Source organism: Ornithodoros turicata, unplaced genomic scaffold (genome assembly GCF_037126465.1).
Source record: "Ornithodoros turicata isolate Travis unplaced genomic scaffold, ASM3712646v1 Chromosome20, whole genome shotgun sequence".
NCBI lineage: Eukaryota > Metazoa > Arthropoda > Arachnida > Ixodida > Argasidae > Ornithodoros > Ornithodoros turicata.
The window spans coordinates 648,205-672,808 of record NW_026999334.1 but is presented as its reverse complement, the minus strand read 5'-3'; the positions used below and the strand labels follow the sequence as shown (position 1 = coordinate 672,808).

Here is a 24,604-nt window from a genome sequence, read left to right as displayed (position 1 = left end):
TACAGTCAACCCACGATTTATGCATTCCCTCACTTTATCAACTGTGCCTCTGGAACAAGAAACTTCCCCTCCCTCATACCAAACCTCCATTCATGAAGGTTTTACATTAACCGTTCATAAATACAAATTAGTGGTGGTGGCTGATGGTGTTCGTCCCACCACAATGTCATAGTGTGTACATCATTCATGCATGAACGTCAACAGGTCACATACAAATTTGCAATGCCTTTTCATTGGGTCTCATAGCCAACATTTATTTTTTTTTCTCTTGTATATCGTCAAAATACTTTCTTACAAAAGGTTTAAGGGTAAAATGTGTGACATGAAGCATAACTCATCTATGGGAAGTGTTAAACGCTGCATATTCCACGACCCTGTAGGTCTGTGCTGTCTTGTACGTAGGATATTTTCCTACTTTTGTCGAGCCCAGTATCCTGCCTTGCTGGTAGCCATCGTAGAACTCTTTGCCTACAGCTTCATGCAAAGCACTGAAAGTCTCTGGCTTCTCAATGAGCTGCCCTCTATCGAAGTCAAGCTCGCTATCAAGGTGAGCCCAGTTGTGAAACAAAGCCTTGCTTGGCGGGAAGGGAACGTAGGCGTAGAAATAGTCTATGTCCACGGAAACAGCACGTGAAGTTGCATCACTGTGGAGGGTCTGCATCAGTTCAAAGGCAACCCTGCAAAACTGAAGGCATACAAGCATACCGTAAATAAAAAATGCCTGAGGTAGATGTGAAAAACTTGTGTGAAAAAACTGTGAAAAAAATCCCTCCCATTACTTAATCTCTGAAGCACATGCGATGCTCCCCTTCCAATGCTACTGCAGGATGGCCAAGTTTGTTTACTGGTTGCAATAACCATTGGCACTTTTCGTCACTTCCTTTAAGGCCGATCCACATAAGACGTTTTCTCGACAGCTCGACTGTTTTCCACTGGGTTTCCAAAACAATATGTGCAGACCTGTTTTGCCAACGTCTGTGGTGAGCAGATCTCGACGGTTGACGCTGAAAGTGACGCGTCCTACCTCGGTGTCTTGCCGGAAGCTGCCGCTCACACAGCCAGCTCTCATGCCGTACAGCTGTGTGCACCAGGCGTTCCATTTACCATTTTCGTGGGTACAAAATGAAACAGACAAGGGAGATAGCGTATTAACTGAAATTGAGGATGCGGGAACATTCCTCTTGTGCAACGAAACAGGAAAGTTGTCCCAGTTGCAAAACAGATTGTTGCGGTGGTTGTTTCCGGAGCTGACAGCAGACGAGGGTGTCACTCAGAGAATACGTGTTTAATTACTCAACAAGCACCTAAAGCTTCCCATCCATTCTTGGGTTCCAGAGCTTGGGGTGCAGGAGGGGCCACCCAGTCGGCCAGTACATTTGGACGGGAGCCTCAGGCGTTACACGCTCCCTGTATCTTGAAAGAGCCTCATGTTCACTACATATCACAGTTCTCTAATTCTTGTGGAGCTGTGACAAAAGTAAAAGCTTTTGTAGTCAACCCCTGCACGTTCTTTTTGCAATCTCCTCTCCTCAACCTGGCTCCTCGATGACAAAGTACTCATTGGTGGTTCTAAGTTTGTCGTCTGCTTCTTGTCATGTTTCCTTCATCCTCGAGGGAGATGGCATATAAATTATATGTATGCAGTATTTTGTTTTACATTCTACACCTCAAACCCTAGCTCTCTCTCTCTATTTTTTTAGTTAACATTCATGACTAAAAGCACGCCGCAAGCGGTTCCGAAGGACAAGCCGCCAAGCATCGCCGCCGCTGCCGAAGCAATCGTAGAGAAATCGCCATATGCGGGTGGACTGAGTGGTTGTCCATCGGGCTGACATCACGACTGTGGAGCTGGGCGCTTCTCTCTCTAGAAAAACGTTGCATGGTGGTCCCGCTTTAAAATACCAAATCAATGTCTAGCTTCCTACCATTCTTTACAGTACATTCATTTAAATACTGACACAATAAGGAAAGAATTGTTTTCAGAAATCCATGCCCACCTCCAGCCGCATTTATGGCTAATAAGTAATTCTTTCGACAAACCGTGTATCCGTAGACCTCATCTTTATCTGCTTGTTCCAACCACTCGTTGTTCCTGCATAAGGCAGCAGTACGCATTCGGTAGTAGCTCATAAGCACCAAATGCTCATAACCTCCAAACGCTCAAAACCTCCAAACGCTCATATGGTTTTGAGCGTTTGGTGGAAATGAGCAGGAGGGGAGAAGCTGCTCATAAGCACCAAACGTCCAGAACATCCGAATGCTCATATGCACCGAAAGGCGGGCGACCACAAGGGCCGGGTCTTCCTCTCCCGCATTTGGAACAAGGTCATAGGGTGAGAAAGGTGGAATGAATGGCGACTACCAAGACCGCTTAATGTGTCAGTTTGAAGTTTATGTAACAGCTTGGTCCTGCTTGTATGTAGTCAGAACGAATTTTTGTGGAAGTTTATTTTTATCCTACGTGAGTCAATGGGTGTTTGAACGCCGTAGTGTCCGCCCATTTGGTCGAACGCCGTTTGGTCAAATGACGTTTGATCGAAGGCGTTTGATCGAACGCCGCTTGATCGAAAACCGTTTGATCGAAAGCCGGTTGATCGACGCCGTTTGTTCGAAAGACGTTTGTTCGAAGGGAGTTCAAAACTGCGTGCACTGTGTCATCCGCACCTCTTTTTCTGTAACTTTTACTCGAGCATACGGAGCTGGCAATCAGGGCACTCTGCTTTTTTCATTTTTATTATTATTATTTCTTTTTCTTTTCTTTTTTTGCAGGGAGACCGCTGGTTACTTGCAGACGTTTGTAATTTACGAACCTGTCGGACACATGTTGAAGAAAGTTGCCCCAGGTTGGGAGCAGCCGATAGTCTGTGTTTCTTCTGAGCACCATTGCTGGTGACATATTTAAAGGGAACGGTCTGAAACGGGATAGCCATATGTGCGCGAAAGCCACTCAAAGTCTGTGGATGCTAAGAAGGAAATTTCGCCATGGCACAACGAAAGATATTAAATTAACAGCATATAAAACCTTAGTTCAACCTCGTTTAGTGTATGCATCTGCAATCTGGGTCACTACACATGCACGCTCTCCGAAAAAATAGAGAAAGTACAAAGATCTGCTGCCCTGCTTATCTTGTCTAGGTTTCGAAGGACTACTTCGGTTACATGTCTGTTGCAAGAACTAAATTTAGATTCACCTGCACATAGGCGAAAAGTAAATAAACTAAAACTGTTCTTTCTCCTATACAATGGTCAGTTGATTGTCAGAAACAATAATACATTGTTAAAATTTATCCACATTCAACAGGAATAAATAATCGAAAAATGTCATTAATTTATGTTTTATTTATTTGCCAAGAATGTTTAATACTTGAAATCAATTATTATTTGACAAAGTGGGTTAGCATGAGGAATGTGTTTACGAGCAAACGGGTTACACGCAGTTAAATGTTGCTTAGGATAACGGCATTTAGAACTCCGGCGTTCAACACTCCAAGTGAACCAATAAAAAATCGATCAAACGACCGCTGCCGTTTCGATCTTCGATGAAATGTCTTTCGACCATCATATGTCGGCACAGTTCCTGCAGAAGTCGACCAGGATGCACATTCCCCCAGGCCGTCAGTCGTGACGCTGCCCACCTCTGTGAGGCCAACAACGGCGAGACCTTTCATCGTTACCACAGTGAATTAAATTCGCCTACCTGAGGTAGAGTGTGGCTGACAAAACGTGTCAGAGAAAATGTGGCCGATGAACGGATATCAACATGGAACGCCGTCTACTCCATAGTGCTTTAAGCTACATAAACGAGTAAACACAAGAGAAAACGAGTAGTAAAAATAAACTGAAGAAATAACATTAAACTGAATATATGTTAGAGGTTCAACGATAGCACAGGTACAACGATAGCACAGGATAGTGCAGGAAGGAGGATTGACGCGGCACAGACTCGCAGTCAGGCACTGGCGTCATCGAATGGTTCTGTAGCATTCGCTACAGTTCCACAGTATAAAGTCTGCGTCGTGAAGCGTACATTAGAAGTAGTTTTGGCATGTGCTAGAACGTGTCTGTTTGCATGTTCTTGCCTGTTTAGGTTTTTTTTTTGTCTAAATATCTGTCTATTTTCATGGTTTTGGCACGTAAATTTCCGAGTTCTACTTATTAGAGGAAGTAATGTTGTTCTTGAATGCCTAAAACGGTGGGTAAACAGAAATGAGTTGAAAACCAATCATCCAAAGAACTAAGCCAGTCATTTTCCAGACCGAAGGTAGACTAACTATAGGAACGATAATGTGTAGAGCATGTTGGATGAAGTTTCGGAAAAAAATTGTCCCGGAAAAGTTCGTCCCGGAAGAAATGGTCCTGCGCGGTTCCGTGCGCCCAAAAATACAGGAGCGTCGTTGTGGACATCTGATAAACCGAATCATAGCCAATCAAGTGCTATCATTCGTACTCCTCATTTGTTCGAAATTGGGAGACATGCTTTTTTAAATTAGCATTAATCTTAATGAACAATAAATGCTGCACGCCATTTAATGAGGAACATAAAAGCGGTTCCATTTGCTACACCGCTTGTACTGTACAAATTGCGTCTGTTCTTTCTGTTCCTCTCTTTATTTTGCGGAGTACAGACAACGCGACAAGATCATGAAGCAGTTCTGCAATGTCTGCTACCTTCTCCTAAAAGTGAAAAAATAAAGAATGAAAGAAATAAAAAGGAAGAGTTGTCTTTCTGCAGAACGAAAATTCAAATCTCAGTTCTTCTTATTCTCACTGATCAGGCCATATCTTCTGTTTTGTCGACCAACTCGTGAGTGGTAAAAGTTGTTTGGATTCCTGTAAAACGCTAACAACTTGGGGCAGTGTCAATGGGAACTTGAACTGGAGAATCGCAGCAAAACTTTTAAAGTAAAAATGGTAGACATCGATGCCAGCGAACTTATAATGGAATATCCTTTTGTGTCATTGAGAAAAAGCGAGGACGCCAAACAAAGAGACGCCAAACAATTTTTAACGTACACATATACAAGAAAGCCTCCAGGAGATGTATCTGAATCCTTGCATTTGCGTCAGCATTCTATTTTCTGACCACACCAGCTACTGTCGCTGATGCTGGAAGAAGTCTCAGCACAATGAAACTGACCGATCAAGAATATCCTGCGCTCAATTAACCATAAGAGATGTCAGGCTTTCTGAGTTCGTAGTCAACCGAAAACATGATTATCATATCTCTGGACTATGACGCATTTATTAACCAACTTGCGAAGAACAAGGCTCGAAAGAAGGGTTTTGCGCAAATGTTCACTGCAGGCCTATGTATGCATAATATAAACCCTGTATAAATATCGTATTCCAGCTTCTGCCCTGTAAGTGAACCCGGACATATGTTCGGAGGGGACCACGCTCTTTGTTGCTACAGCCCTGGGAGCCGAGTGCCTTTCGAGCTAGAGTCAAGTCTTTTGCCCTAGGCTGCCTCCATGTCTATGAAAATAAAGCTCAAATTGAAATCCATAAACGAGAAGGCGCTATTCGTTCTGGCTACATACAAGCAGGACCAAGCTGTTACATAGACTTCAAACTGACACATTAAGCGGCCTTGGTAATAGCCATTCATTCCACCTTTCTCACCCTATGACCTTGTTCCAAATGCGGGAGAGGAAGACCCGGCCTTTGTGATCTCCCGCCTTTCGGTGCATATGAGCGGATGTTCTGGACGTTTGGTGCTTATGAGCAGCTTCTCCCCTCCTGCTCATTTCCACCAAACGCTCGAAACCACCAACTTTTTTTCGGTGCATATGAGCGTTTGGAGGTTTTGAGCGTTTGGAGGTTATGAGCATTTGGTGCATATGAGGCACAACCACGCATTCACCCATCATGCGAAGACCAAAGCCAAAAGGGATGCAAAACAACGAGTGAAGAGCGTACGTTACACAGGAGATTAGTGAAGCAAGAATAAGAGAGCTTTGGCCAATGGAGGCAAGAGCAATACAATAGACAGCAGAATGTATCCTGGATCCTGCAGTCAGTACTAGCAGTGGGTAGCGTAAGTGAGTGAAATAACGATAGAGCTAATGTGGAAAAAAGAGGTCATGATATCCTCCAATGGTACCCAAGAGAGAAACCGTGAACTTGAGTTGGTGTTGAAAGAAAGTGGTACACTAGCTGAGATCAGCTCCACATGAAAACTTTGAGTCTTTGTAATTAGTAGGGCACGGAAATTTAGGCACTAAAAGTGATTGTAAATAGGCAGGCAATTAGGCTCTCAAAAACAGCAAGATAGGCACATTAACTCCTTAAGTGCATTGGACGAACTCAGCTCGTCGGCGGATTCCTGGTTAAAAATGCTGGGGACGAGTGTTTTATTCTCTATCCCCACAAGTATTTGTCGTATTCTACACTGCCACAGACAAATACATCTCATCGGACTGCGTCTGCGCTTTGAGATGGCAGCACCAGTATGCATTTGCTCCAAGCATTTCAGTTGTGCAGCATATATTAAAAAAATGCCGTCATCCAGTGCAGCTGCGACTCACGTGAGTTCTAGTGATTCTCAAGAAACATAATTTTGTTGCCGAGTGAAGATGATGACTTTCTGGTGGAGCATAGCTCTCCATGTGAAAGAGAAGAAGAGGCAGACTCTGGTGGTGGTGCTGGTGGTGGTGATGGAACGGCTTGCCGTATATGGACACAAACAATCCACAGTCACATAAGCCTCGCTTACCATTTTTGGCTACCCCTGATTTTTCTTGGTTATATATATTGTTTTGGTCATATATGCACAAATTTTGTTTTATTAGTTATATATGTAACATAGCCATCCCCAAGGCCTCATCGTCTCCACTCCACAGCTGTGTCGCACAAAGGGCAACCCCTCAGTTCCAAGAAATGGGGGAGAGGACTTCTTCCACGAACAGTTTGGGAGGGAAGAAATCATCTCACCCCTTCCACACCAAGCCATCGCCGCGCAGAGTTACGTATCTATTTTATATGGAAATTTTGGTTATATCATGCAGAAACCTTTGCAAACAGTGATTTTTATGTTCTCGGAATCGAACTATGCAATTAAAAAATTTGGCGTTTTCAGGTCATTTTTCTGAACAACAACAATGTGGCACTGAAGGGGTTAATCTGGTACACTCTTTGGCTTTGTTGGTGCTTCACAATGCTCCATCCAGGAAAAAAGGCTACGGTACAGTACAAGCTTCGACTTCTTGTACACAAGTGCTGAGCCATGCAATATTGAATACTACTTTTAGTTCTCCACCCTCCAAGATACCGAAAGACCAAGGCCAAATATTTTGACAAAATATACAGGGTTCACCAAGATAAACTTTGGGTTTTGTAATGGGGATAAAACAAATAGAAACAGTGTCACGAAGCTAAAGTAGACGTTAGAAAATGTATTATGCCCCAAACTTTTAGGTCAGTAATGCCACTTGGTCCATTTCTCTGCGGATAAATTGTGAAAATTAAAAAAAACAAAAAAACACACCGCTGCCTAATGTTTCCAATCGGCTATACCAGTGGTTCAACTCCTTCCATGACGTTGCAAAACGGTCGAACGCGGCATTGCAAACGGTATCGAATCCGGGTGAACAAGTGGAACTGAATACAAAGGACTACTGTGCGAAGTACGAAGTCGTCTGCAACGCCACGTTCGACTGTTTTGCCATCTGACGGAAGGAGGTGAAACACAGGTATCGCTGACTGGAAATGTTAGACAGCGGAGTTTTTCTTAATTTTCACTATTTATCTGCAGAGAAATGGACCAAGTGGCAGTATTGAAATTTTGGGGCATAATATATTTAGGGCTTAAGGTTTTCGGGAAATGTTTTTGACAGAATTCGGGGGGTAAAAATCGGCTGAAAAGGGGCATGCCCAAATTCGGGTGGAATCGGGTGCAAAAATCTCGACAAGAGTGCAATACAGGTAAAAATCGGGTTTATTGAGTAACGTTATGGTATCCGTACTGAAACCGAAAAGAAAATACACAGCATCATGAATGAATACTGCATATAGGAAAGTAGAAATGACTAGAAGAAGACTGCACAAAAGTTCAAAGGATCTGCAGGTGAGACACTCCTTCAACGTTCAGTGTAGGCACTTGTTCACAAACAACATTGCACTCATTTTGAGTGTTTCACTACTCAAAGATGACCTTTCAGGCCTTTGCACATACCGAAGCTTGCTGAAGGATCTCTCGACCTCGCAACTTCCATTTGGCAGACAAAGCAAATCTGCTGCGGCAAGCCTCAAGTTTGGGTTGTTATGGTTTTGTGCCCAGTAAGCCAGTGAATCAAGGTCGGAATTCCCTGGTGCATCTTCTTTCATATAGAGCTGGAACTCATCTTGTATTTTGTCAACGTCTGTGACGAGAGAGCACATAGCAACATACGCATTTATGTCCTGGTTCATTGTATGCTTCACGTGCGAGTTAAGGACTCTTGCTTGCTTCCATATGTCAACTTGACTGACACAGTGGCCATCTTTGCACTCAAGGTTACGTCTGCATGTTGCTTCCCATTTTTTCGTTTGTGCAGTACAGAAGTCTGTAACACTGTTTTTAACTTCAGTAGCATCTTGTCTTGGGATCATTGACAAGACAGCCTTTTGGGGGCCACATGCTGCAGTCACTTGTGCTGATCTTATCTTTTCCATGTAGATGTCTAAGTTTAGCTCAACAAGATCATAGTATTCATGCAGAAGTATCCTCCCACCTTCCAGTTTTTCTTGAATGTCACAGAGACCTTTCAGTATTTCTTGAATACGAAGTGCTTTGGCATACACGACAGCTTTCTTTCTGCCCAGCAAGGCCTTCAAGTCAGTCACCTTGGCATTAGAAGGATGCTTCTCCAACAGTTCTGTTAGACAGTCCCACATCTCTGTGACCACAGACAATGTTGTGAAAAAACTGTACCAGTGCACTGGAACAACACTGGGAGGTTTCTTTATGTTAGTCAGCTCCACGCTGCTCGACAGACATACATGAACGTAGCACTGGTAGAGTTGATTGGCTTGTTTGAAGAGCGCTCCAAACTTGATCACCACAGCTCTTACGTCAGCCACTGACTCGTGTGACAAGGCTGCATTGACAGCCACGTGTATAAGATGGGGAATGTCCTTGACGTGCAAGATGCTCAGGTTTTCCGCAGACGTCTCTCACAGCTTTTTTCATATATTCTGCAGAGTCACTAGCTACTGCTGCAACGTCCTCCCACGACTTCCCGTATCTTTCGAGAGCTGAGGAGAGCACCCTGCTTACAGTCACGCTGTTGCAAGCACTCACTTGTGACACATCAACGAGATGCACCGCTTTTTCGTGACTTTCAGCGTCAAAGTAGGTGAAGAGGGTGTTTACCGTCGGTTCTCCTAAGACATCCGGTGATTCGTCGACGGTTATGCTTATCTTTGCGTCGTCAATTTTTCTTTTTATAACCGCTACTTGCGTTTCGAACACTTCCTTTAAATGCTTATCACGGAGCTGCTTGGCACCTGGCATTGTTCTTGTGGCAGGGCAGTAGCGCTTCACGAAGTCCCCAAGCGCACCATCCGCGTGTTGTAGACTGAGTCCAGCGAAACACAACGCACGCACGAAGTCGTGAATAGCGCCTGTGCGCTCTTTCTCACGTTCACGACGGCGGATGAGGATGTCATCTATGGTCGCCTGCTTCGATACGACTTCTTCAGACATTGCTTGCTCTTTCATTCTCTTGTGTCTTTGTGAGGCCACGTGCTCTCTGACACGGTCGTAAGGCGTTTTGGCGGGGTCCAGAGACAGTTGTAGTGAGCAGTACCGACATACTAGAGCCAGAGATCCTGGGCCCGCACAGCCTCTCGCCTTCTTGCTTAGTTCCATGCCCGGAAAATCATGAATCCATTCCTCCGCTGTCTTTTTTCGCCGTCCCATAGGTGGTGGTGGTGATAGGGCTTGCCGTTGTCGGCCTCACGTATGTGGGCAACGTCACGACTCACGCCCTGGGGGAATGTGCGTCCTGGGCCGACTTCTAAGGGAACTGTGCCGACATATGTCTGAAAGCGTCTGAGGAAAACCCAGGAACAACCCCAGACAGCACAGCCGGCACCGGGATTCGAACCCGGGTACCTCCCAGTCTCGACGTGAACCGTCCCATAGTGATGGCGTCGCAAAGCGAAACTTCCAAAGCGTACACAGCCAGCCAGTAGCGCGCGCGCAAGGAGTCCAACTCGAAGCGTTCTTGGATCTTTCTCTTTCCCTCCTACCCTCTTCTGCGCATGCTCTTCTGGCTCTTCTCACCCTTTCACGGCGGAACAGGGTCGCCAGAGTAAGCCAGAGCGCCGCCAGGGGGATGAACGTGTAGTATATTTCTATTGTCGGGAAAAACTCACGTGACCTCTAGCGTTGGGCCAATCGTTGGACGACGGTTGAGTAGCTTTTTTTTTTTCTGTCCTTCTTGGGTGACCGGTGACGCTGGCGGTGCTTTCCCCTTTCCCTCTCTCTTCTGTTCTCTACCCTCTCCCCCGCATTGGCGGTTCTGGGTGGTTGTGGATTTTCGTTCGCGTCGAGTGAAATAAATAACAAAATGCGGAAGCGTTGGCTGTTTCTGTTACACAAACTGCTTTATTTTTCGAGATAGATATTTCCAAATCACAAACTGCAGACTGCAGACTGCTGTAGCTGTGCAAAACACGAACATGATATGAACATTGTTTCTGAAGTTCGAATGATGCCGAAGCAACTTTGCATTCACTGATAGCTGATGTCTGACGTGGAAGATTTCACAGTAGAACAACAGTATATTGGCCGCACAGGCACACACATTCAGAGATCCGGCATGACAGAGAACATGTCCATATCCCTTTGCTGCTTGTGTAGACGCCTGGTTGACCCGTCACAAAGGAACTTGTGCAGCTGCTATGCCGAAAGATGATCCTCCAACCACTCTGAGTGGCTTATCCATTCTACTGTATCCATGCAGATGCTATTCTGAAGCAGATATGGGTTGAGTGCTTATACCTGAACAAGAAAGATAGGGATCAGAAACGTGAAAACCAAAAATTCGACCTGTCAAAATGCTGCGTATACGCCACAGGTGTGGTGCTATATGCTATGCTAAGTGGCAGAATGGAATAGGAACTGACTTACCTGCCATCGAGTGGGTAGCGGAAAAACGCAGTATTCGTCCTTCTTGAATCGTTGTCGCACCAAGCAATGCGAAGGAGACCTGCCTTCCACTTATCTATCACTGAATTGACTTGCAGAAGTATCCATGAGGCACCGAGCTTTTCAGAGTCGGTATCGACAACATGTTATGACACTAAAAACCACCCAAAGCGGTACCGGCATAGATGCTTCGCTTGCGTGCGTCCCTGCTGCATCCAATACATTTCGAAACTTTGCTGCGAGTTGCTCGTTGCTCCCGCACCGCCGTCACGGTTTCGCCGGCTTGAGCGCGCCAAGGAAAGTTCATAATTTCAAACCAACCAATGAGCGCTCGCATACCAGGGGGAGCGGCCTCAGGAGCCAATGGGCTCGTGACGGTTGAGAACTCGCGCTTCGACGTAAGAATTCTGACGTTTGATGACGTGAAAAGCTCGCAGCGCCTCACTTTAGTCCGCAAGTGAACTCGCGAGTTTCACCTCCTTGGCGCCGCCGTTGCGTTTAGCTTTTCTGTCGCCTTGTTGCGTGGAATATGATACACGCTTGGATCGGGGACGGATTTGGGGAGAAATCGGGTTTAACCCGAATCACCGAACGTGCGTTCGGGGGGTAGAAATCAGGTTTTACCCGAAAACCTAAAGCCCTAAATATATCCTGTAACATCTAGTTCCCGGCACTGTTTCTATTTGTTTTATCTTATTTACTTTATTCTTACTTACTTTGTTCACGGCTTTCGAATATTTTCGAATATTCAATATTCCTAGAGCGCATACGAGTCTCACGCGCCAACCCAAATGCAGCAGGCCTCGAATGGTGAAGTGCACGCAAAAGAGGCAACACAAAGAGCATTCAGCACCACGTGTTTAGCACACCAATGCAATATATCAACATTTCAATCGCAACGTCTTCACACCAGCACACGGTCGGCATCAGTCACCACGCGGGACTGTCCAAAACCAGAAATTAACCATACATTATGAACGAATAGTACCTCAGCAATTCATTTTAAAGATATTTGGAATAGGATGTGTAGAAATAGGGGGTATAGGTAGGAAATAGGATAAGTTATTGAGTGAGCGGCGCACGAATTCTCTGCTTCTGTGCAATCACTATCAACATTAACATCACTACTTTCACTTTCTCCATGCTTGTTGTGCGGTCGTGGATGTGGGCTCATGTCGTACTCTAAAAAGTTCCTTCTCTACGTCATTTCGGAGCTTTCGGAGTATTCACTTCATCAAGAGTGTGTTATGTCAACAGCATCGGAGGACACGCGCGGTCGGAGCTTGGACCAGAAGAGTGCCGTATGGCAGTACTTAAAGCGGAAGACGTCGACAACTGCCGAATGCAATGCCTGCCACAAGATCCTCCAAACGCCAGTTAATACCACAATGCCACTGCACAACCAACTCAAGTTACATCCTAGCCTCATGAGCTAATTTCTTGCAAGAAAGAGTTGTGAGCAACACGTGTCCCAGCCTTCACTTTCCAATGTTATAGACAAGAAGCGACCAGTGCCGCATGAAGGACCAGCAGCCCTGGTGAGGGAGGCTGATAAAATGATTGTACTGGACGTGCAACCCTTCAGCATGGCGGAAGACCGTGGATTAGGGCTCTTGTAAGAGAAGCAGTTCCGGGCTATGCTGTACCGTCAAGGGCGTTGTTTTCACACACTGTCGTGACGTGCATCTACCACAACACAAGAGAAAAAGTGGAGCGCCAGTCAGGCCTTTGACGACGGGACGCGTGTCATTGCATTCACCTCAGACATGTGTACATCACGAGCGAATCACAGCTTTTTGAGAGACGTGTCACCTCATCACTTCCACCTTCGAGTTGAAGACACTGCTCTTATGCACGTGACGTGTCACCGAAAGTCACACTACTTCAAATATACAGTAAACCCCTGATAACTCAAAGTCGTCAAAACTGGAAAAACTTTCGAGATAAGCGGGGTTTCGAGTTAAGCGAACAGCAAAAATTACATTGCCACAGTGTTACCACAATGCACCACGTCATGAAACGTAAAAAAAAGGAACAAAAAGCGTTCCTATAGTAATAGTGCTCGTGAACAATTCCGAAACCATTTATTTTCAACATCATCTGAGAGGGATAACTCCGTAATAGCAGTCTGCTTGGCATTCGCGTGTGGGAGCAAGAAAGCATAGTCAACCACCTTAATGCAATGCATGAGACGCTCCTCCCCGCACGTCACTACTGAGGGCACTCTCGACGATTTCATTATCATTTTACTGCTTACTAAAACAACGCCGTCGTAAAGCGCATAGTCCTCGATGTTCAAGTCCTCTCAGCCATTCTCCCCACAACATGCGAGGCGCATCACGTTGTTGCACAATAGACGAGTTCAGAAAATCCCAGAGTGCTTAGCGTCGCTTTGAACTGTGGGAGTTTACTAATACGAAAGAAACGGGTGGCCTCCAAACTGTTCCGATTTCTCCCCTACCGGTCCATTGTCCACGAGGTGTCAAGGTGAGCGAAAGCGAAATGTGACGGATTATTCTTCGTTCCCCGGCTCAGCAAGCGCCCAGGATGCAATGCGTACGCAAAGAGCACTGGGATTTTCAGAACTCGTCTATTCATCACAGCCACTGAACTCATCTGCAGGCTTTGGTACAGGTGGACAACACAACAGAACACAACAATACAAATGGAAGATGAGAAACCCACATGAACGAAACAGTTCATGATAAATGCTTGATGAACTTGCTGCCAGGCCTTCGATTTGTGCCACCTTCCACTCCAAAGTCAGGGACTTGCATGTGCATTGTTCAGCCATCAAGACATCATGTCAGAAGCCGGCGAAGAACAAAACGGAACTGAGACACTCAGACGAATGCAGAGGAGAGGAGGAGTGACGTTGGTTGGAAAGGGGAGTACGGTCTGCGTGCCACAGCTGGCGGCATGTTGGAAGGATAAGAGTGAGTAACTAGGACTGAAAGGCTTTGACCTTGACCTAGCCTGGGGACTGAAGAATGCACGTTATCAGCAGTAGGTACGGTAAACCTACAGGTGATGGAATTTCGAGATATCCGCACTCGGGTAAAAAAAGGCGACTTAAAAGGGCCCAGCCATAGGAAGCGTTGGGATGCAAAAAAATTCGAGATAACAGATATTTCGAGACAAGAGAGTTCGGGTTTACTGTAACGGCGGCACGCGGGTTCGAACCCGGCCGAGGACGCCAGCAACTTGGTGGCAGGGTACAAGTTGCTTAGACACGCCGTCTTCCGCGAGAGACGTTAAATACGGGGTGTGATGAGCTTTCATCGCACGTTAAAGAACCCTCAGGTGGGCAAAAGCAATCCACAGACCGACCGCTGTGGCGTCGCTCATGATCTCAGTTGTCTCGCGACGTAAACCCCCAATTATTTATTTATATTGTAACGGCGGCCCTTGAAGAGCTTTAGATTGAGTGGGACATACCTGAAAGTGTAAGAGTGTACATTGTGACTGACAATGGCAGCTGTGAGGCAGCTGCCATGATCCAAGATTGCATGCTTTGCCCACGCACTACAGCTGGCCATCTCTGACACCTTTGCAGAAACACCGAGCGTTACAGTAGTTTTCAAGAAAGCAAGGGCAATCGCAGGACACTATAAGCATAGCCCCTCAGCCTCACACAGGTTTGAAAGCCTGCCCAAACAAATGAACAAACCTCAACTATGCTTCATACAGGATGTTCCAACTTTGTGGAACAGTCAGTACTTGATGCTGGCAAGACTTTTAGATTTGAAGGAATCCGTTGCAGTTGAACTTGCAACTTCTACTAATACTTTTGTTCACTGTCTGACACCAGAGGAATGGAAGACTGTCTCTGACCTTTTTGGACACTTAAGCCCCACTATGAGGCCACTGTTGCCTCCAATGCAGAAAAATATCGGACACTGTCATGTCAGACTCCAATAATTTTTGGACTAGTGGAATGTCTTGGTAAGCTAGAAGGTGAACCCAGATTTGCACGTTCTCTCTGCAAGGCTGTCTTGTCACGATTGCATCCTACCAAGTCGATGAAATCGTGAACATTGCAATGTTTTTGGACCGAAGGTTTAAATGGGTTGCATACAGCAATGTGAAACAAATGCGGCTGTGGCTTAAAGGCATAAACCTAAGGGAGCCATTCCACAAGATGTGCGAACTTCATGCGTCGCTTCACCTCCAACAGTGAGCCCATGGAATATCTTTGAGAACATGTCTTCAGGGGCCAATAGCACTCTGCCTGCTCCAGGAAAGAAGCTCACAGATTACACAAGTGAGAGTCCGCTCTCCAGAAACAGTGACCCATGCCACTGTGGGAGAACAATGGGGAATATTACTAATTATTACTATTATTACTAATACAGCTCCCTGCATGTATCAGAAGTCCGTCATGGCCATGAACCCATTAAGGGATGTTCATCCGCATGCGGCTACTACTGCGAAAAAAGCAACAATCTTCCAGTGGAACTGTAACAGCCTGCGTCAGAAAATAGGGGATTTCCGTAACTTCGCCTTTCGCCATAAGTTCCCTATCTTAGCTCTGAGTGAACCAAGAGTGGACTCCACATTCCGGCTGTCAGGTTATGAGGTGTACTCCTCCCAACAAGCCCACGGTCTGAGTAGGGCCGTGTTGTGTGTACGGAAGGAAATACCCTGTGCTTGCTTGCGCGCTTCCACGGATGACCATTTCGAATACGTGACGTGCCGGGTTCGACTGCGGAGCAGTTTCATTACGGTGAGCAGTGTGTATATAGCCTCGAATGTAAGAGTTACCATGGACCAACTCAGAGCTCTCTTCAGTGCTGTACCTTCACCCATAATCGTCTGTGGAGACGTGAACGCACACAGTGTAATATGGGGTAGTGAGCACACCAATGCTCGCGGCCGACTGTTTGAAGCTGTTATGGACGAGTTCCACCTTGTTGCCCTCAACGACGGGTCACCAACGTTCTTCCGTGGCACGCGTTACCATAGCTCAATAGATGTCACAATATGTTCCCGTGAAGTTGCCCGTGAGCTCGAGTGGTGCACCTATGCTGACTCAATGGGGAGTGATCATATCCCAGTGCTCATCACACATCATGCATCCAGCCGTCTTAAGAAACAACGACAGGTGCGTGTCACAGATTGGAGGAAGTATAGGTCCCAATCTGCTCAACATATAGCCGGCGCAACAACCGCTGAATAATTTATTACTGCCTTGAAAAGCACAGCGGAGGGTGTTTGTAAGGTAGTCTCAGTGCCCGAAACGTATGCTCGGGCTGACGTGGAGTATGAACGGTTGCGAGCAATCCGACGACGAGCAGAAAGAAGATTCCGCCGATCTGGGAACCTATGCGACTATCGTGAAGCGTGCCGTCTGCAGCGTCTCATCCGGCGTCACTTACAAAAGTTATCCCGGCAAGAGTGGCAGTCGTTCTGCTCCACACTTACACCATTTATCCCCGCTACACGTGTGTGGCACATGATAAAGGCACTTGGATCAACAAATACACAACTGTATCCGTTCAGAGCACTTGCCCTGCATCGAAACTCCGATGAGAGATCCATCGCAAACGAATTCTGCAGCCTGCTTACTAGGCCATCCGAGGCGTCAAAGACTCAATCATATCGCCTGTCGGAAGAGATCGCCAAGTACACTACAATACTGACCGAATACGCCTCTCCAGGTGCATTGGGCCTGAGCTTCACTCTTGCCGAGCTTAATGCAGCGACCCACAGAACCAGTAACCGCCCCTGGACATCCGACATGGGTCCGAGCATCCGCAGCCTGACGTAAACATCCATTGAACGGCTCCTGGACGCGTTAGTTGGGATGCTCCAACGACTATACGCTGCAGACGTCCCACATATATCACCCTGTGGACACCATGCGCACCCCATCCGCACTGTGTCTACAAAGAGCCGTTTGAGCACCCCTTTTCGCTCTTCAACCTCCGCCTCCTCCTTCTCTCCCGCTCTGCCGTCTGACTGCGTCGCCGCCAAAGGAGAAATCTGCGCAGAAGGCTTTCTTTTTTCGCAACGCGCAGAAGAGAGCCACGTGATGCCATAGCCCGTTGTGCGGATGATTTGAAACGCAGCTGGAGGGGCTGGAGAAACATGGCGGCTCTGCAATGGCTTGGAGTAATACGGTAATTTTCAACGCGAACGGCACCAGTACAGCTTGAATTTTGTGAAGAGTTTGGTGAATATGCCTTGTAGGTAACGGATTCTCCATCGGGGGCCACTATCTATCACCGAAACAGGTAAACGGCCGTGGTGTCTTTTTTTGTTCGCGCTCGCGTTTTAGACTCCTTTGTTTTTCAAGTCGCTTTACCCCACTGTCTAGTGAAAAAAAAAATCAATCGATCCTAGCTGAGCTTGTAATATAGGAATATTAGTGCGTGTGTGCTAGTTTTATTTTGTGATCCACTCACTGTGTTCTTGATGTTCTTTCAGGCTTAAACGGCTGGCTATACCGCTCAGCATCGGCCGTTAATTGCTGTGTGCGTCTCAGCGTCTCCCAGAGAGTGTGGGATGTTTTTTCTGTGAGCGGTCTTGGAATTGTTTACTGTCTTATGCATTACAGGTAAGAATGCTAGGTAAACCTCGAATGCGTACGTACCAAAGGGAGAGACCGATGATGCCTGTATTATTTCTGTCGTTTTTACCAGTGTGCCTCAGCGACAGAACTTGGCCAGCGAGCTCTAGAGGCCGGAAGACGCAGAAAGGAACAATATAAAGAGACCGGTAGCCATTCATAAGCCATGAAGGGGCGTGAGGATACAGTTGCGTCGATTCCATGCAAGATTCCAACTAACGATAGGGCGAGCAACATGGACGTTTTTTTTTTCTTGTTTACACAGCGTGGCGATAATTGTAATCACGATCTGTATGAACGGGAATGATCTGGATATGGCGCCTTGTCACGTTCTTCCATTATTTATACTGCTTATGTGCCGGAAGGCATGTACGAATGCACATGTAAATAAAGTCCACATAGAAATAAAGTATTTTCGGTGTACACTTGCGTCCTTGTGTTTATCACATGATTAAAATTACGATATTTCCATAGGCGCGCGATACTTATGGGGCCGGAATAGAGATCCTCCACAAGTCCCTCGAAGATCCGCACCGGCGGTCCTGCGACGTCCATATAGCATAATTTTCTCTTGATTAGCGCGGTAGTACGGGCGTAGTTAAAACGTAGCCGGGAGCAAATGTGTACGTTCGGGAGACGTACCCAGCATTCACAACCCGACGTTCGCTGGATGTTGGTGGGCGGTTACTGGTTCTGTGGGGACACAATCACGAAGCAGCAAATCATCACCGGGTCCCGACGGTGTGACGTACAAACATATCCGCTGGCTGGATGTCGCAGCACAGAAGACTTTACTAGATATCTTTAACAAAAGCTGGTACGATGCTGAACTTCCCACATCGTGGAAAGTAGCCAGGATCATCCCGGTCTTAAAGCCAGGGAAATCACCCCGAGACTTGTCATCCTTCAGGCCAATAAGTCTATCGAGCTGTGTATGTAAAGTGCTAGAAAAGATGGTTCTAAGCCGACTGGAGTGGTTTTTAGAGACGGAGAAGCAATCCCCAGACTGCATGGCCGGCTTTCGCAAAGGCAGGTGCACCATGGACGGGATCCTGGACCTAATTACCTTTGTAGAGCACGAGCGCGCCGAGGGTCGGATTACGGTCGCGGTGTTCCTCGATATCCGAAGAGCGTATGACACGGTAAGCCACAGCCATGTTGTCCATGAACTGTATGCTCGCAGGATCAAGGGTCGGACCCTACGTTGGGTTGCGGATTTTCTTCGAGGGCGGTCTGTATACATGAAGACAGAAGATGGAGACAGCGACAGATACGACCTCCCGAGCGGAGTGCCACAAGGCAGCGTTCTCACTCCGTTGCTTTTCAATGTGGTTATGGCGGACCTTCCACAGCACCTGCACAAAAATATACACATCAGTATGTAGCCGATCACATCTGCCTATGGACATCGGGCGTACAGTTACCAGCGCTGCAACGGCGGCTTCAAGATGCCTTCGACTGTACGGTAGCATTCTTGATGCAGAGGGGAATGGACATATCTCCCGAAAAGACGGTCTTCCTACCCTTCACACGGAAAAAGATGAACAACTTCCAATTGCAGCTCTCGACACAGCCAGTCCAGCGGGTTTCACATCATCGCTTTCTGGGAGTTCTAATCGACGCACAATTAACATGGGCCGCCCATATCAAGTATCTGAAGGGCAGAGCCGACGCTCGGATTAACATACTACGGCATCTCACGGGGCCCCGGTGGGGAATGTCAACGTCGTCACTACTCACTGTGCACAGAGCCCTCATCCAGCATATGGCAGCGTATCACCTTCCAGTTCTGAACAACATTTGCGCTACGTCGGAGAATATGCTGCAAGGCGTCTTAGCAAGGAGTTTGAAGGTCTGCCTTGGGGTACCAAGTGCCACCTCTAACACACTGACCGTAGCAGAGGCCAAAGAACCTCCATTCGAGGCACTAAGGGTGCGTGAAACGGTTCGGCATTACCTTCGCCTGTGCACTCAGCATGATCACCATCCCCTGGTGCGGAAGCTGCTTCGTCGAAACTCTTCTTTCTTAAAAGCACTCTCTCCATATCGACGTACATTGCCAACAGCACGGCCGCAACAAGCGGACCCACACCCTCCATGGACGCTGCAGACATCTCCTATCTGTACCACCGTGCCTGGGATCAACCAGGGAAAGTCAAGCCTCCCGCCTTTGGCCATGAGACAGTACTGCCTCGAATTGATGGAAAGGCACAAAGGCCGTGTAGCCATCTTCACCGACGGGTCCACGACTCTATCCGGGTATGCCTCCGCATTTGTAATACCAGAGCACAAGAGGGAAGGCATAGCACGATTGTCTCACAGGACCTCATCGACGACAGCGGAGCTGGTAGCCGTACAGCTAGCCATGACTTACCTTGCCACGCTCGAGCTGCCTGTGCAATGGATAGTGTACTGCGACTCTAAAGCCGGCCTTGAAGCTATCTCATCGTTCTTGGAAAAAGGCCGTACGGCGTCAACAGTACGAGACCTCCTGTTAGGGTATCGCAAGTGCATCCGTCACGACGTCATTCTGCAGTGGATACCTGGCCATATTGGCATAAGTGGTAACCAGAAGGCGGACGAAATGGCGAACATCGCACACCTGTCATCGACAGAATATCTTGTCACGTTTTCAAAGCAGGACATCAAATCTCTCCTAAAATCTATGACTGATGACATCCACAGGACAAAATGGCACCAAGCCGACAGTGGTCCGTCACTGCTACGCACGCTAGACCCGGAGCTGAATTTTACCATACCTTCAAAAACGCCCAGACACATAGAAATTCTCCTGCATCGTCTACGCCTGGATGTGCCCTATCGTCGCCAGTTTCTTCATAAAGTGGGCTGGAGTGGGTGGACTCGCCCAACTGTCTACTGTGCGGGACAGTGGAAAACACTGAACATATCATCATGCATTGTCCAAAACATGCTGCACAAAGAGGCATCTTGAGGCAGACCCTTGGCCATCTCGACAGCAGGGACTTCAGCATAGAGAAAGTCTTAGGCGTATGGGACGCTAACCACATGGACGCGGCCTTCAATGCTCTTGTCAATTTCATTGCGAAATCTGGACTAGAAACTCTATACTAGACGGAGCGTGGACATTACTATGATCCTTGATGTGAACGGCGCGCTCGGTCCTGCGTTGTCGCGGTCGAGACGCTCACCCCGGTGAACTTTTGCGGTGCGCTCGCACATTCTGTGGTGCAATCGTACCGTTTCCTTTCTTGTTTCTTTTCTGCTTTGGGGTGTACCGTCTTTCTTTTTGGGGGGGTAGCAGAATTCGCTTGCGCGAATTCAACCTCCCCTTGTTATTTTACCAACCACCACCACCACCATGGGGAATATTAGGTACCCGGGCTTCGCGCAGTTCGCAATGACCTATTAAAGGGGTTCTGAAACCCATTTCCAACCTTTCGAAGAAATCACCTGGTACATATTGATCTATGTGTACTGAACATGCACATCAAAATGTTATGTCTCTGCGATCCCGCGTTACGAAGCTAGTGCAATCCAAAGGTTACACGCTGAGCTAACTCCTCCATCGCTCTCAGCTCTTAACCTCCTCGACTGTTTTCAGAATGACGTCTCAAGTTTGAGAAAGGAAGCACATTATTTTCTGCTTCCATGACGATGCAAGCTGCTGTAAAAAGGGAGACGGCCGCCGGACCAGTTTCGGCACGGTGACCCTCGGGGACGTCGGGCATATCTGCACACCCGAAACGTAACTTCCTGTTCGTCTGCCAACGTCTCTCAATGTTGTTCGGCAGCACCGTTGACGGTGGCTTGAAAAAAAAAATGCCATTTCAAAAACCCAATAGTAAACAAAACATTCAAGTGATGAATGTGAGACTTTGTGCCAGCTCCATGGACTACAACGTATGAAACGATGCCGTACATTTGGTGGGTTGCATTTGGTTTCTCAATCCCCTTAAGCCATTCCTGCAACTTCACTCCCCAGTGAGAGGGTGGTTTCTGCATCTGGGAACATTGTTGGTGCATGCTGTGAATGTTTTTCTCAGAGCATATCGAACAACTAGTCTCCCCACACTACAGTCAAACTCCTTTATAGCGAACACCTTTTTAACGAAAATACCACTACAGCAAATTTTTTTTGCGGTCCCGCTGGAGCCTATAGGTCCAATAATGGACATCCTTTTGAACGAAAATACCTTTACTGCGAATTTTTTTTTGCTGTCCTCTGAGCTTCGTTGTAAAGGAGTTTGACTGTATAACCTTTTGGAATGGTTTGTTGGTATACTGTTCAAGCACTTAGTAGCAGAGCAGGTTGGTGCGTTTGCATAGTTTTCCTGCAATGTAGAGAGTTGTATGACAAAAATATCTGATTGCAGGAAGTCACCATATTAGCAATATTCGTATATGATTTGATTCAACTTTTTCACTATTCACACAGCCCAAGTTAAAAACAATTCCAGAAGGCTAGTTCCATCTCAAATTGGACAAGCCGGTACATTTGATGTCTCGAATGAACCGGAATGCTCTGGATTGAGGCTACACAGGGCACAAGAGGCTCCTGCATTGTCGGCGCTGTGTCGGTTTTTGTTTGTCTGGAAAAGGATTATCAAAATTGACCCAAAAAGCATCATATACAGCGCAACTTTCCGGACGGTGTACTAAACGGATAAGATTGACTTGTTGCCATTTAATGTGTCATTCATGGTACTAGCAAATGGTATATAATTTGTTGCTCTATTCCATCAGGAACGTGAGCGATACCTCTCTTAGTAGCACAATACCTCCGAAAAATGACGAATTTCAGAAGCCTTTATCGAAGAAACCCCACCAAAAACTTCCCTAAAGAATTTGATATGTCGTAGATTGTCCCTTAGCCTACCACAGAAGAAAAAATTTACCCCAGAAGACCCCAGACCCCCAGACCCCCAGAAGAAAAAATTTAATTCGGACTTGATTGGTAGGTGCACTGTGAATTTTTTGCCGACCCTATACGCTGAGCCCAATCAAGCGGTGACACCGTCTCCTGTGAGGGGCAAAATAGAAGTTTCCAAACAGACATTCAGCTTCTGTCTTCATATGAAAACTAACTGCTATCATATGAAGTCGTTCTGTGCATGTGCTTTCATAACAGAGTTATAACTGGTGAATGTAGATTCTAGATCAATCAGATGGGCTCGCATTTTTTATTGAATGTCATTGAAACATCATTGATACACGCACTGAGGTGCTGAGGCCTTGAAGAACAGAATTTTTTTTGCATGTTTTTAAGACGTAACAACAACAACAACCTTTATTTTAAGATGACAAATGGGAAGTTTTAATCGCCTGATGTGATACTCTACCCCATTGCTGGTGGTGATGTGGGGCATTAAATAATGAGCACCTTCACAATAAGGATCGAAGTCTGATTGTGTCCAGAAAGGTCAAAAGAGCTTTGAGTTCACAGTTATCACATAGGAGCATTTTTGCTGTACAGATTATGTTAAGAGAGATGTAGTGATTTCGGTTCCATGACCCCGGACGACAAAAATTGCACACAGGAAAGTGTCGTGGTGTAGTGTCTTACGCACACGCTCAAGGCTGCCTTTTGCCTTTTATGAACCTTGCCAAACAGCCCGACTGGCGCCGCTCGCCACCATCCACGATCTTCGGTCGGACATGCCGCGACCATGGGGAGGGTCCTAATCGCATTAACTCCCTTGAAACAACTTGCACCAAGTTTCGCATCATCCTCGGCTACAGAAGAGCACTGCATCACTACCCTATGGGAGGACCTCGATATTCCCGGTTACGAAATCCCCTATCTCGAAATTCACGTTCTCGTAACAAAGAAAGTCAAGGTGAATGCTCGGCTGCTTTGTAATATGGCATGCCATGTTCAAAAACGCGACATCACTATTTAACCACTCAAATTCACGGTTTTCAATGTCTTCAACACAACAATAAGCTAGTCCAAGTTCGGTGTTTGCATTTCCATGTCCAGGCTAGCCTAAGTTCCCTGTTTGCAGTTTCCCGCACGCGTCTCTGCATTTTATAGTCAGATTAATATGTATTTATAGTAATTTATTTTTCAACGGGGATTTCGATAGCTTTATTTCGAAGTACACCTCCACTGTATCGTCCCTGGCATCACACCTGCCTCATACCAGTAAAAAATGCGAGCGCATCTGATTGATCTAGAATCTAGATTCAGGGATTCTAACACTGTTATGGATGCAAATGCTCAGAACGGCTTCAAGGGATAGCAGTTCGTTTTCACGCGAAGACAAAAGCTAAAAGTCTGTCTGAAAAATTTGATTTTGCCCCACGCAGAAGACGGTGCCACCGCTTGATTGGGCTTACCGTATAGGGCCGGCAAAAAATTCACAGCACACCTACCGATCAAATCTGAATTTTTATTTTTCTTCTGTATGTAGTCTCATCTACTACTAGTAGAAACTATCTAGTAGTACTATCTACGACATATAAAATTTTCTAGGCAAGTTTTTGGTGTTTTTTTTTTTAGATAAAGGCTTCTGAAATTCAATATTTTCCGGAGGTACGTTGCTACTTAGAGGTATCAGTGACGTTCCTGATAGAGTAGAGAAACAAATTATATACCACTCGACAGCCCCATGAATGACACATTAAATGGCGTAAAGCTCAATCTTATCCGTTTTGTACACCGTCCAGAAAGTTGCACAGAATATAGTGCTTTTTGGCACTTTGAGTCAACTTTGATAATTTTTTCCAGACAAACAAAAACCAACACGGCGCTGCCAATGCAGGAGCCTCTTGTGCCCTGTGTGGTCTAAATCCAGAGCAAGAGATCATTACAATGCAACAAGAAATAGCCTTGCAGGGGACGCTCAAACCTTCACGTGACGACATAGTCCTCTGAGAGGCAGTTTTTTCCTACTCTCCTATTTTCCGAACCACGC

At 46.4% G+C, this 24,604-nt stretch overlaps 1 protein-coding gene across 1 annotated transcript in view; it reads right to left on the bottom strand.

Moving 5' to 3' along the window:
• Positions 1 to 234: 234 nt before the first annotated feature.
• The window catches only part of LOC135373070 (alpha-(1,6)-fucosyltransferase-like), a 156,608-nt gene continuing 132,238 nt past the window's right edge, over positions 235 to 24,604 (bottom strand). Inside the window, exon 10 of the mRNA XM_064606368.1 lies at positions 235 to 685. Within this exon, the coding sequence (XP_064462438.1) occupies positions 335 to 685 (351 nt within the window). The 3' untranslated portion in view covers positions 235 to 334. The remainder of the gene's footprint in view (positions 686 to 24,604) is intronic.